We start from the raw sequence: 13742 nt of genomic DNA, 5'->3' as shown, positions 1-13742 counted from the left end.
AATAACAAGAATTTGATTGCCTGCATCAATCAAACTAATAACGTGTGTTTACTTCCGTTTTGTGAGTGCAGTAAAATACATATTTTTTCTTTTTATTATAAGTAATAATTATGTTGTGTCTCTTGTGGTCTTGTTTTCAGTTCCATGTATGTATTTTGGTTTCCTGCTTTTCTTGTAGGTGAAAGTTCAGCTCGAACGTACAGTCGCGCTGCCCCGCCCACCTGTTGCGTCACCAGCTGGCCCCCCGTCTGTGATTGGCTGCCGGCCGTGTTCCAGTGTAAAGAACCACGACACGTACAACACGCCGTGTTTGTTACAGCTGAACCGAACCTAAACCGCAGACAGCTGGACTGTGGACCGCAACAAGAAGAAAAGCATCGAAGTGCATTTTATTTGTTTATGATTCTTATTTTTTACTGTTCTGATGTAAATGTGATTTTTTTTTTGTTTGAAGCGGATTTTTTTTTTACAGTAACTCTGTAAATAAGACAAGAAGATAAAGGAGGGGAATGGAGAAATCAAATCGAAGCGCTTTCTCGTCGGACAGAAGCACCCTGTGTCTGTTTGATGTGGACGGAACGCTGACGCCTCCGAGAGCGGTGAGTTCACTGCTAATCGATACTATTGATTATTATCATTATGGTTATTACGAGCTGTGCGTGCAGCCCTGCGCTCCTCTGCAGCTTCCTCACCGGCAGCTCCGGTGTGCTGAGGATAAAATCTGAGAGCACATGGTGTCCTCTTCACCTCATGTCCTCTTTCGTAATGTGTGTCTATATTCACCCCGTACAGATTACACGTGTTTACAGTGCGTGCTCCAGAGCTGATCAATAATCTTATGCTTGATTGGCAGGCATTGGTGTAATTTTGGGATGTGTGTCCTCCTTTTGTCTTTGCTTTGGTTCATGCAGGGTAACTGTGTGTGTGTGTGTTATTACATAATGTGGTCTCCTAGTCATCCTCCTTTATTCCACATAATCTGAACCGTCTGCTCCAGATTGCAGTTACACCCTGAGCTCCTGTCTCTGTGATGATGCCTTAATGACAGCTTTTATTACACACATTTGTGTGCATGTTCATGCACGCTCAGGTCTTGGTGAAACCGAGTTCTAGCTGCACCTTTTTTTTCTCCCCCCTCTAATCCTGCAGAAAATCGACCCACAGCTGGACGAGTTCTTCCAGATGCTGCGAAAGAAAGTGAAGATCGGCGTGGTGGGGGGGTCGGACTACTCAAAGATAGCGGAGCAGCTCGGGGACGGAGACGATGGTGAGACTGCACGACCCAACATATTATTCTGTTACTTGCTTTAATGGGACCAAAGTCTGCAGAGTGCAGCGGAGAGGACAGGGACGGGGGAGGACGGGGACTGGTAGAAGGATTTTAGAACACAAGTCAGTCTTATATCTAACAGCACTGAAACAATGATGACACACACACACACACTGTGTATGCTGCAATCCATGATGATTAACAGGCATTCTGTTGTTGATATCATCACTCTGCCTGCATCAGATATTGATTAGTTCAGTATCTATCCGAATGTGTCCACAGGGAGTTTAATCTGTGTCCACTGGAAATCCAACTTGAATCCACAAAGAACAGACTAATTCCTCGTATAACACACCAGAAAAACCAGAATTCAACACAAAATTATTTTGCTTCCAAAACCCATTAGTACACACAAGTTTCAGTGTAAAAAAACACCATGAACTCAGCAACAACTGTGTGAAACCCTGGATCACACCTCTTTCACACTGCAAAGACCCACTAAGATCTGCTTTTTGTCTTCAGTCTAAGAAGTCAATCATCACCACCATAAACATGCTAATATCAGTGTAAAAAAAGGCACAGCATTCACTACAGATAAGTCATGTGCACCTGCTTTGTTACATTTAAGTATTGTGCTGTATTTTGTGTATCATAAAATAACTATTTTGATCAGAATCATTGCGTGGTAGCTGTTAGAAGTCGTTGTTGGCTTGCATCCTGCTCTCACACGCTTCAGGTTCCTGGTAAAAAACGCGGCCAAAACACACACACACACACACACACACACACACACAGTGCCTCGATTGCCCAGCCTAGTTATCAAACACAGCTGATAACCTGACTGTGTGTAAATATTAGCTTGTAGCTGGAATGCAGGGAGTTATGTGGTTTCATCACAGGGCCATGTGTGCTGAAGTTTGTTTATTTTTACCAGTAAACCTCAACTGACACACGTGTTCTTCTCAGGATCTGGTTACAATGACATTTATGTTGTTATTTCTGGTGGCTGTAGTCCTTCCATGTGATATTTAATGATATTTCACCTCCTGTCTCGCAGTGATTCACAAGTTTGACTATGTGTTTGCTGAGAACGGGACAGTGCAGTACAAAGACGGGACGCTCCTCTCTAAACATGTAAGTGGACACAGACACACACATTTTCCATGTGTTACAGCTGGTATTACAAGACAGAGCTAACAGCCTTGTTTTAAGAACAAAACGCCCAATGAAAGACAGAGTAATGTTGCCAGTCATGCCAGGACTCAGCAGTGCATTTACACATTAAAAACAGTGTACACTCCTTTGAGGACAAAAACGACGTGGGCTGAGACATCAGACCTCACCTACCATTCACACACCAATAACAATGGGTCGTTAACCAGTTCCACACATCGCTCTGTTGCAGTTTTGTGTCGTCAATCGACTATTAACCCACAATAGGGGCTTTGGTTATGGGGGTTTCACTAGAGATCCACCCACAGAGGTCCTACAGGCATAAAAACATAGACTCCACACCACGATATCAGCAGCCACCTTTGAACTCCTGGACATAACATGACTTGTCTTCACAGACAGATTTAACATCAGGACAGAAGCCTGTCTGTCATTGTGTTAGCTCATCAGATGTATTTTCACCCTTAACAGGCCATTCAGAACCAGATCGGTGAGGAGCTGCTGCAGGACCTGATCAACTTCTGTCTCAGCTACATGGGGCTCATCAAGTTGCCAAAGAAAAGGTGAGGCGCTGACTGAAGTCTCTGACCGATATCAGTCAGCACTGTGTCCTGTGACACCGTGCATCTGTTTCTGCCTGCAGGGGCACGTTCATCGAGTTCAGGAACGGGATGCTGAACATTTCCCCCATCGGTCGGAGCTGCACACTGGAGGAGCGAATCGAATTTTCTGAAATTGACAAGGTAAAAAAAATATCCCTAAACTTTACCTGCAGAAGCTCGCTGACACTTAGAATTATAGTTTTACAGATTGACCATGGCTGCAGGGAGCTATGAGGTAAAACACAGTCACATTAGTTCTGTTATGTTGTCAGAGCCTCCGAAAATGAACGAAGCTTTTGTTACTCTCATCAGTTAAGTTGAGGCCAAACAACATTGACCTTTTAGGACAGTGTAACAGACTTTCCACTGATGGCTCACAGAGCCAAGAGGGGGAGGAGAGGGTTAACCCTTCAGCTGCCTCTAGTGCAAAGAGAAAAGCATGTGCAAGCTCTGTTCATGCTGTAAACTGAAGGTGAACATCATGTGATTTTGTTCCACAGAGAGAGAAGATCAGGGAGAAATTTGTTGCTGCCCTGAAAGAGGAGTTTGCTGGAAAAGGACTGAGGTTCACTAAAGGTGAGACAGACCGTGGCACTTTGCTGCATGTACGGATTCCTTCTTTCTTTAGGTCACTGATGTGCCGCCTCCGAGCAAGATATCTCTGTCCGTCACTTTTGGCATACATTCTTTGCCTCTGTGTGCCTGATGTTTGTTTTTCACTTCATATCTCTCTCTGTAAATGAGTCATTCTTTATTTCCTCTTTCTTATTGACAGCAGTGTGTACAGGCTCATCAGCTCAGACAGTGGTTGATATTTGTTTCAAACACATGTCCAACTGTGTAGATCTTAGCCAGTGATGATGATAAACAAAAGCTGTCAGTGTGTATACCGACTGAGTTCTAAATGGAGGCATGGCTAGCTAGCTAGCTGTAACTTAGCCCCACACCATGGATCTCTAATATTCGGGTTATACATTATAATGAAAAATCACAGGTACAATAAACAAGACATACAAAAGCTGTGTCACTGCTAAGAATTTAGACCCTTAACACCCACATCCCTGCAAACTACATCCTGAAGTCCTGTAAATATGATTAAAAGTGTAAGACAGTAAGACTGTCTGTTTGCGTTTATGTGAGCAGCAACAGCATATCTGCCTGTTATCTCTGTCTGAGAATGACCCCTCTAAGGAGCCATAGTTAACTATTACACACACAGTGTGTTCCCTCTTTAACTCAGCAGCAGGCCGGTGTATCAGGTCCTTGTTGTTTGCTTACGTGCTCTGCGAGGTGTGAGTCTCAGGCGGTGACGCATGGAGGACCTCTGCATTAGCTGTTATCTGATCTGCTCTCAGAGGACAGAAAGTAAAGGGACACACTGTCTCTGTGGCTCTGGTGTACACACTGATAATCTCAGGTGAAAGTATTTATTATGTTTTTTTATTAAAGCCGTATCTCTTCTGTTTTTATTTAACCAAGTTGCACGTCTACGCAGCATCAGCAGCCTCCTTTGTCTCCTGTGGGAGTGGTGGTGGGGGGGTAATTGCAGTGCTGACCTGTTTATATTCTGAGGCTGCTGGAGGTGTTTGGGATGGAGGCGTGTGGAGGGTGTGTGAGGAAAGCAGCCTTCTGATTGGGTGGCTGCTCCTCAGCTGTTGCCTTTGCTGCTGCTGCTGCTGCTGGGCTTTAAATGCCCCAAACAAGACAGGAAGGTGAAAAGAATTTAAGTGACAAAGAGAGGGGGAAGGGCGAGAAAGACAAAAGGGGCTGCGGATAAAAGCCCTTAAAGGAGATTTTTTTTTCAGCCACGCTTCAAAGATCACTGAGTTAACACCACTTCTTCTGTCAGTGCAACAGTGAAAAACAGTCGGGCAGTAATTGAGAGCCGCAGCTGGAATGTGTAAATGAATGACTGTGAAACACAAACTGCAACCAACATATTTTGTTGTTGCCGCGGTGATCCCACATGTCACAATTACAGGATTCTTTTGAGTATAAAAAGTGCTTTGCGTGATCACGTTTTGTCAACACATCCGTTTGTCAGAGTACTGAGTTTGGCCGTTCCGTTCTGTTAATGTGTCTTAACAAATTTTCCATTTTAAGTTGTCAGGACACACAGCATGGTGATAACGGTGTCGTGTTTGTCTTTCGTCTCATTTCAGGTGGTCTCATCAGCTTTGATGTTTTTCCAGAGGGCTGGGACAAGAGACTTTGTCTAGAGCTGCTGGAGAGGGAAGGCCTGGACACCATCTACTTCTTTGGCAACGAGACCTCTGATGTAAGTTTACAAAAAGTCTGTCATAAACATGGCAGAAAGACACCAGAGGGTCACTGTATGGGATTCACCGCCCCAATTAAACTAGGGATGTCCCGATCAGGTTTTTTTGACCCGATCCGATCCTAGCAAAATGTGTGTGTGTCCAGAGCGCCACGCTAGGAGATTTCACACACGCAGCAGCTCATCGAGGTCTCGAACCAGGACCTCTTGCGCCAAAAGCGACTGTCATACCCCTACACTACAGGACACAGAGCCACCCTGCACAGAAGGCGTAACTTTGAGAGTCCTAATAAATATATTCGAGTCCTGATCGGGAGGTAAAGTCCGATTCCCATCGAGTCTGAAATCACGTAATCGGGCCCGATTTCCGATCACGTGATCGGATCGGGACATCCCTAAATTAAACCCTAACAATGGGTCGTAATTTAGTCCTGTCATGCGTGTTTCACCAAGACCCACCCACAGGTCCTAAGTACATGTCCTAAGCACATCAAAACATGGAGTCCCCACCACACCAGCAGCAGAACTGAGGAAGCCTCTTCCTCAGGGAGAGGCTTCCTCCATGAGTCCACATGCCTCGATTTAAACTCTTGGACGTAACATGACCTGGATGAATGAGAGCCATCAAAGGGCAAGAGTTGGGGTACACTCGGTCAACAGCCTATCACATGGCTTACACAGAGAGACGAACAACAATTCATGCGCGCCCTACTTGTGCACAATACATCCAGTGTTACTAAAACAAGGTCAACCATTGTGTCTCCACAAGTTTCATTCTTAGAGTGTACAAAAGAGGTGCATGCTGCAGCAATCCGTCAAATACTTATCATTTCTCTCTGCAGGGAGGAAATGACTATGAAATCTTCAACGACCCACGGACCATCGGTTTCACCGTCTACTCTCCGGACGACACAGCCAGGCTTTGTCGGGAACTTTTCTTTGATGGTCCACCCAACGAGTCCTGATATCCTAAACCATGTCTGTGGATGGGTTATTTATGAACTGCTGAAAGCTAGCACTACTGATCACTCCATATCAATAATATTATTACTAAATATGAATGCACAGGTGAGGTGAGAGTTATTAAAAAAAGGGACGGTTCTGTACCAGAACATGTGTTTGAGTCATTGTGATGATGTGTAGCATGTAACCTAATATTAACCAAACAGAGATTATAAGTGTTGAAACTCCAGATTACTGTAAGTACAGAGGGATGATGTTGCACTGATGATTGATATGATTGTTGACGTTTTGAACGTCCATTTTGAAAATGACTTTGGGGAAAGTTTTTCCTCCGTGGATACATAAATCATTCCAGGTGTTTTACTGTCTGAACCAGATGCATTTTTATCAACAGTGAAAGACCAGCTTGTGGTTTCTGTGAAAGCCGCTGAAAAAGAAAGAACGCTGTTCATATTTCATGTTTTTGGTTCAGGATTTGTTAAGTAATGCAAAAAAAACTGACCTTTACTGACTCAGTGAATTGATCTGAGCCAGTAAATTAAGCTGACTGTGATCGAGTCAGTATGAAAACTTTCTATGTAAAATATTTTTACAAGCTGTATCATAGTCTCCGCGCTGCATACCAGTTAAGTATTGGTCCTTATCGCTCAAGTTGTTGTTGCATTATTTTAAGTTTGCTGCTTTTTTTTTAAGAGCTTCTTAAAAAGGCTTTTGAGGAACTTTCAGAAAAACCTGAAAACTGCCAGTAAGATTTTCCCAGTTTCAGGAAAACTGTGATCTTATTATTGTGAATATAAGGCTTTTGTTGAGGGGTTGTTCATGTTTCTGACTTCAAACTAAAATGCTACAGAGATTATTAGTGAAAGATTCAAATTTACTGTGTCAGATTCTAACTGTAAGAGATCCTTTTATCATTGTAATAAAAATGGTATTATAATTTCTCTCTTTCTTTTTTTTACTATGTAGGATCTCATGTCTTTAACCTGTAAATCCCTCCAGCACTTCCCTTCACCATTTAGCTGCTGACCTGCTATTCTCTCTCTGGCCACTAGAGGCCCTCAGACTGCCAAAAAGTGTCTCATAAAAACCCATCAAACCTCTTAAATTCTCCCCTTAAAGCACATACCTACTGTAGCAAATGGGCAAATGATTCAAAATAAACATGTAATTACAGATTAAACAGGTAATCAGATATTGGTGTGGGTTCAGCAGTGCAGTAAATACATTCCTCAGTCACATTTTGGAACTTTTAAAAGTATTTTGTAAAGATAAATCTGCTAAATATCTCTGCGATAGTGTGGCTGCTTTTATCAGCAGGTATGATGATTCTTATAATAATTAGTAACATACATAAAGACAACAGCCACCACACAGGGCCTTACCGCACACAGAGCTGCAGGTCTGTCAACATAAAACCCGGTGAGCATGTGTTGCTGAACGGAGTCGGCTGGAACTCTTTCGTTGACCACGTCCCTGTAAAGACAAAGGTAAACTTGTAGTCTGCCGGTGTCACTAAGTGGTAGTGAAAGTTATTGTCAAAGCCGCAGACAGTGGAGAGCAGGCTGGATACACTTATAGCTTAGCACAGACACCTCTACGCTTCCCCACACACTGTGGCAAAGCTTTTGTGTCACCAGCAGAACATCACACTGGTTGATTAGTCAATGATTTCTGAGCTAAACATGAACATCAGTCATGTTGATGCTTCTGATTTCTCTTTTATTGGACTGCAGGCAGATCAGAGTAGATTGAGCTGCTATTCCATCTAGTGGTTCAAAGTGGTATTACAGTTTGCTAGCTTGCCAACCTACAAACTTCAGTAGATATTTCTGCAACAGTATGTCGACATTTTCTTGACAAAGTCAATTTATTTAAACTCACACACTGCCTCATAAAATATATTTTCTTCCACTTCGGCCACTTCAGTCGCCATCTTGCTTTAAAGTGCATGCAGACTAATGAAACACTTTCCACCAGACGTGTGAATCATAAAATGCTTTAATGTTCTTTCAAGGCTCAGTAGAAGTAATCGTGAGGATCCCCACCGCTACAGAAGTCAAACACAAAAGTGACCTGACAGCATTGACACAGGCAGTGACAAGACAGGATGCATAGAAGACACATAGAAAATGACATACAGTACAGCTTTCAAACTGAATAACTACAAACGACAGCATGACAGTGAGCTCAGTTGGCACCAGCAGTGTAGTCAGGAAGTTCACCATCTCACTGACTACACACACAGATATGTGCTTGTCTAATCATAGAAAAAGAGGTTTCATGAGCATACATGGCTCCAAATCCTTTAAAATAGGAACTGTTGCAGTGCAATTTTCAGACAAAGATACTGAGGACACACACACACGAACAAATAAATAACTAAAATAAATATTTACAAGCAAGACAATACAGCAGGTCTGATTTTAGGAAGAAACTGTTGTTTTTAGTGAGACTTTTCATTGAAAATTTCAAAATAAAACTTCCGGACGCCATGATAACTTCAGCTAGCTAATGTAGCATTTCAGGACAACAACTTACTGTCTGCGCTGCGATTAAAGATGAATTTGAAGGTGGGTGAACAGGTTGTTCTGGTTTTGGTCGGCGGCTGTTAGCCAAACACTGCGCTAGCAGCTAGCTAGTTAGCAAAATAGAAGCGGCAGCGTCGTCGTCTTCTTCTTCTTCTACGTTTTTACCGCTAATCGGCAAACTGTGAGCGCCACCTACAGCCACAAAGTGAGAACATCAATAAACCCGGAAATGGATTATTGACACGATATTTTAACTTAACTGTGTATTTAGTTTGTTTAATAGAATATACGGCCCTGCTTTGGTCAGTTGGCTTTTTTCCTTTTGAGCAAAATATCTATTTTAACCAAATCTTAAGCTTAAAATTCTACTTCATCCAAAGTAATACAGTTTTTTTAAATTGCAGATCAGCATGTATTTGGCTTTCAACAGTTGAACATGTCAAATTAGAGGCAGTAAAATACAAAGGTAAATATCTATAGCATGTGGGGCCTGGTTTGGTTGCACATGCTGAAGTAAAATGTGAATAAAACAAGTGACAAAATTCAAGGGACCTGCTTGATGCTCTGAAGGTTACAACATATCTTCACTTACATCCAGTTTCTGCTGAAGTCTGTTTTTAACTTTCTAAAGTCTGCACTTGATATAGAAACAGCGGTAGGATGTGGTAAAGTCATCTGACCCTCCGGACATGTGATCCTCCTAAGTTTGTCGAAGTACAAAACTTAAAAAGGAAGTAAAACTGACTGTAAAAACTGTGTCCTCACACAAACACACAGCAGCAGATATAACAGAAATAATATGTTTTCCATCCATGGAACACTGCTCAGTATCAGCTCTGGTCGATCACACTGGGTACTTTGCTGTGTAGGTAAAAGTCCTGGAGCACCGCTGCCACCTCCTCCTCCTCCTCCTCCTCTCCTACGAGCTGATGATCTGTCCAGACCAGGTCTCATGTTTTGTCCCTGGGTTGAGATGTATGATCTTCACCTCCACCGCCTGCACCTTCAGGTTTTTGGGTGGGACCCTGCACACTTTGTATGTGACCTCATCGCCCTCGACTGGGACGTATTCGCCCTCAATGCTGAAACACAGAAAAATTAGGACACAGTGTGAGCTAGTTCCTCGTGTCCTGGTTTTGCTCCTGCTGTCCTAAATAAAAAAAAAAAACAAGGTAGAATAAAAGCAGTGTGCATCCCGAGAGAATAAAACTGCTTTCTCTCTGAAATAAGTGCAAACATAAACAGTGTTGTTTGCCGAGTCCTACAAGGTGACGCTGCAGATGTGTGTACTCACTCTGAGATGTGAACAAAGATGTCTTCGCCGCCGTCAGAGGGCCGGATAAAACCGTGACCTTGTGACCTGGAGAAGTTCTTGCAAGCGCCCTTATAGACCGGACCTGAGTGAGCGCGCACCGTGCTGCAGACAAAGAGAAGGAAGATCATTTAGAACAGCCGTTCAGACCGTTTTGACAGGAACACTGAGCAAGTGAGACACAACACGCTGAAATAACACCTCCATGCTGCCTCATGATGCCACAACAGCAGCAGAGGAACACTCATCTGCTGACTCACTGTTTAGATTGTGCAGAGTCTGGATCACAACAATCAATCAGGCTGCAGCTGAAGAATCATTCACATCCTTTAGAGGACAATAGGAGTGATTGATAAGTTTGTGACCTACAGTTCACACCTGCATTTACACACAGATCTCTTTGTAGTAGAAGTCAGTGTCTTGGACTTCCAGCAGCAAGGATGTTGTCATGGCAACAACATCCTTGCTTGTTGGAGAGGTGTCAGTGTGTCTTTTCCAGGTGGTCCAGCAGCAGAAAACAGAGACCATCACCTTGATGCAGACCTCACTGATTTGGAGACTCTGTCTGTTTCCACTGTTTGGATTGTTCTCTGCTCTCTGGTTGGAGGTGGTGGACCCAAGTCTGATCCATGGTTACAGACTGCTGCAGAACTCTCTCAGGATCCTCCTCAGAAATGACAGATTGTCTCTGGATCTTCTCATCAGGTCTGTGTTTGTTTGCAGTTTGCTGTGGGTCACTGCATGAACACAAACTTATCAATCACCCCTCATAAACTGATCATACTCACGCAGAGTAGGTGCGGGTGCGCTTGGTTGGCAGCGGGCTGGGCAGATCCCGCGGCAGCGGCGGCTCCCTCCTTTCCTCCCACACTCGGCTGCCCTCCCTCAGGAAGGGGAAGGAGAGGGTGAGAGAGGCGGTGGGGGAGCGCAGTGGGGTCTCAGTGGGTGATGAGACACCGGGGTCTGCCATGTCAAGATGTGATGAAGAGGAGGAGGAGGAGGAGGAGGATGGTGTGGCTGCTGTGCTGCTCTCTGCAGTCTGCTGACAGGGCGTCTGTCTCCGGCTGTATCTGCTGGTTTAGGCTCAGCGGTTATCCAGGTCAGCGCCGTCGCCTCGAGTCTGTCAGGAGGACTCGCTGTGAGGACAGAGAGACAGAACGCTGTCATATTCAGACCCGATGGCCCAAAGGGGAAACAACAAGAAAACCACAGAAAACCAGGAAGTGCCCCGTATAATAAGTCAAATTAATGCTGTAAAACACACACAGATCACAGCTGCTGCAGTGACTCAGCCAACGCTGTGTGGTAATAAAGCTGCAGGACTCGCTGCCAACAGATTAGACAAATTAGAGCGCAGACAGTCACAGCATCAAAGCTCCATGACATGTAAACTGATGATGACATCACTGTGGTCCCATCTCAGAGATAAAGGATCATTACACAAATGTTTTCACATAGACTAATGAGAATTTGTCCTTCAAATCGACTCCCAACAACGCAGACAACTACGTGTCGAGACTAATTTTTTTATACCTACCTGACACATTTCTGCTGTTCGGTGCAGTGCAGAGTCCTTTTTTTAATGTATTCCTTTTACATATCTACAGAAAATGTGTATAAAATTATCTTCTGTATTTTTTTTAAGTATCCATCTGCTACAAGTAACCTTTCTACACCTGTCCATCTGTTTTTATATTAGTCTCTTTAATCTGCTTTAATCTGCTTTAATCTTTATTCTATGTACACCACATGGACAAAAGTATGTGGACACCCAGCCTCCATGTTTCTGCTTCCCTGTCCAATCTGTTAGGCATTCGTAAAGTCTGATGAAAGGTGATGAGGTCAGGACAGACCACAGAAAACTGTGAAGATCAGAACGTTGAGTGTGGACGAACACGCAAATGTATCACCTAAATTCCCACGATATGCTCTAAAGCTGAAACAATGAGTCGATGAATGGAAGTTAGGAAAATATTCTGGGCATTTTCCACTGGTTTGTCCATTAAATGTCACAATACACTGATGGATCAATCAATAAATAATACAAACAATCATCAGCTGTTGGCCGAACAGACTGCACATGGTGTCCACTTACTTTTGGTCACATAGTTGCACAGTTCATATGTCATGTAACCTATATATGTGCGCATGTGCAGGGCGTCTTTCTCTCTGCACACCCACATCCTCCTCTGATTGTGATGATGCAGGCACGCGGGGTGACGTCAGAACAGCTGCAGAGAGAGAGGGCAGCTCGTGACGTTCGTGAAGACTCAATTCCCCATATGATTTAATAATGACACGTTGTGGGCAGGACGCAGGGCACATCATCATCATCATCATCTTCATCATCATCATCATCATCCCCGCAGTGTTTGACATGAGGACAAACATCTGCACAAACATCTGCACCGAACGGTTCGTGTTTAATGTTCAGACACCTGCAGCAAGACAACATCCGGAGCAGCTGGTCCTCTGGTCCTCTGGTCCCCTGTCCCCGTGTCTCTGAGGACACTTCTGTCCACTTCAGCAGCCGGGATGAGTAAAATCAGACACGCTGCTTTACTTAGTTGATCTTTTTATCATTATCATCATTTCACCACATTTCTCTAATAAACCGCAGCTTCTGTCTCTGTGCTGCAACCTGGATACAAGCAGAGCGCGTTTCAACAACGATCCATACATCAGAGATCCATACATCAGAGATCAATACAGCTCATTAAATGTAGCTGCTCTGTGTCGGACCATTGTCCGATCCAACAAACATGGACACACACACACACCTTCCTCTCTCCTGCAGACACATGAACAATATTCACAGAAATGTTACTTACTGCATCGGGATGCTCTGCCGGGACGATCAGTGTGTGTGAGGGTGTGTGTGTGTGTGTGTTAAAAGTCAGAGTGTATTATATAACGCGGAATTAAATAAATAAGTCGCCAAATCCGCGCAGAGCGACGGAAAACCCTGACTGTGAGAGGAGCTGCTGAGTCTGCGCAGCTGGCGGAGATTCCGATGGCGTGATGTGACTGTGAGTGTGTGTGTGTGTGTGAGAGAGAGAGAGAGAGAGAGAGAGAGAGGGAGGGAGGGGGGACTTTCTTGCAGAGGGAACAGTGTGTCCAGTGTGGTATTCTTGTTCTCTGCCATGACTTAATGACCATAACATCATTTTCTATGAAGAGCACCGATTTTTATTACACACTGTTCTAGTCTAAATTCTGCTTCTGAAATGTGAAGTTGATTATAATTTTAATCTCACATTTTTGAGAAAAAAAAGTCATAATTTTGCCTAATCTCATTTTTGTCTTCAATCTTTAGTCTAAACCCGGTATTTTCATCTTAAACAAGTCACATTTCTAACCTAATCTTAGAATTATGAGGAAAAGACAGAATTCCTCAATTCGAAAACATTTACTCTAATCCCAGAATCCTGCCTTTAATCTCAAAAGTGTGACTTTAATATTAGAATTCTGAAAAAGTCCAAATTCTGCTTTTAATCTGATTTGTCCATGATTTTGCCTTTAACCCCTAGAACTCTTAGTTTAGTCCCTTGATTCTGATTAAAAAAAAGTCTAAATTTGTAATTTAATCTCAGAATTAGGAGAATTTATATAAAAA

At 43.5% G+C, this 13742-nt stretch overlaps 2 protein-coding genes across 2 annotated transcripts; one reads left to right on the top strand and one right to left on the bottom strand.

Annotated features, from left to right (window-relative positions):
- The first annotated feature begins 288 nt into the window (after positions 1-288).
- On the top strand, positions 289-6439 carry pmm1 (phosphomannomutase 1). The gene is made up of 9 exons (XM_028411728.1): positions 289-382; positions 473-599; positions 1150-1267; positions 2328-2404; positions 2915-3006; positions 3087-3186; positions 3546-3621; positions 5208-5323; positions 6166-6439. The coding sequence occupies exons 2-9, from the start codon at positions 510-512 to the stop codon at positions 6286-6288; spliced, it is 792 nt and encodes a 263-aa protein (XP_028267529.1). The 5' UTR covers positions 289-382; positions 473-509; the 3' UTR covers positions 6289-6439.
- A 2263-nt stretch (positions 6440-8702) lies between these two features.
- On the bottom strand, positions 8703-13184 carry csdc2b (cold shock domain containing C2, RNA binding b). The gene is made up of 4 exons (XM_028413090.1): positions 12958-13184; positions 10915-11262; positions 10109-10231; positions 8703-9896 (listed from the first exon to the last, which is right to left on the bottom strand). Exons 2-4 carry the CDS (start codon positions 11094-11096, stop codon positions 9734-9736), a joined length of 468 nt encoding a protein of 155 aa, XP_028268891.1. The 5' UTR covers positions 11097-11262; positions 12958-13184; the 3' UTR covers positions 8703-9733.
- Positions 13185-13742: the final 558 nt, after the last annotated feature.

Source organism: Parambassis ranga, chromosome 8 (assembly GCF_900634625.1).
Source record: "Parambassis ranga chromosome 8, fParRan2.1, whole genome shotgun sequence".
Classification (NCBI taxonomy): domain Eukaryota; kingdom Metazoa; phylum Chordata; class Actinopteri; family Ambassidae; genus Parambassis; species Parambassis ranga.
The sequence above is the reverse complement of the archived record's forward strand: the minus strand, read 5'-3'. Positions and strand labels throughout refer to the sequence as shown.

What these genes read in the sequence shown, in the direction of transcription:
- pmm1 (XM_028411728.1), top strand. Translation starts at nt 510, where the DNA reads ATGGAGAAATCAAATCGAAGCGCTTTCTCGTCGGACAGAAGCACCCTG. An exon ending in GCTCGGGGACGGAGACGATG is followed by an intron (nt 1,268 to 2,327) that starts GTGAGACTGCAC and finishes CCTGTCTCGCAG; the next exon opens with TGATTCACAAGTTTGACTAT. An exon ending in AATTTTCTGAAATTGACAAG is followed by an intron (nt 3,187 to 3,545) that starts GTAAAAAAAATA and finishes TTTGTTCCACAG; the next exon opens with AGAGAGAAGATCAGGGAGAA.
- csdc2b (XM_028413090.1), bottom strand. Translation starts at nt 11,096, where the DNA reads ATGGCAGACCCCGGTGTCTCATCACCCACTGAGACCCCACTGCGCTCC. An exon ending in CGCACCCGCACCTACTCTGC is followed by an intron (nt 10,232 to 10,914) that starts GTGAGTATGATC and finishes CTTTGTCTGCAG; the next exon opens with CACGGTGCGCGCTCACTCAG. An exon ending in ATCTTTGTTCACATCTCAGA is followed by an intron (nt 9,897 to 10,108) that starts GTGAGTACACAC and finishes TCTGTGTTTCAG; the next exon opens with CATTGAGGGCGAATACGTCC.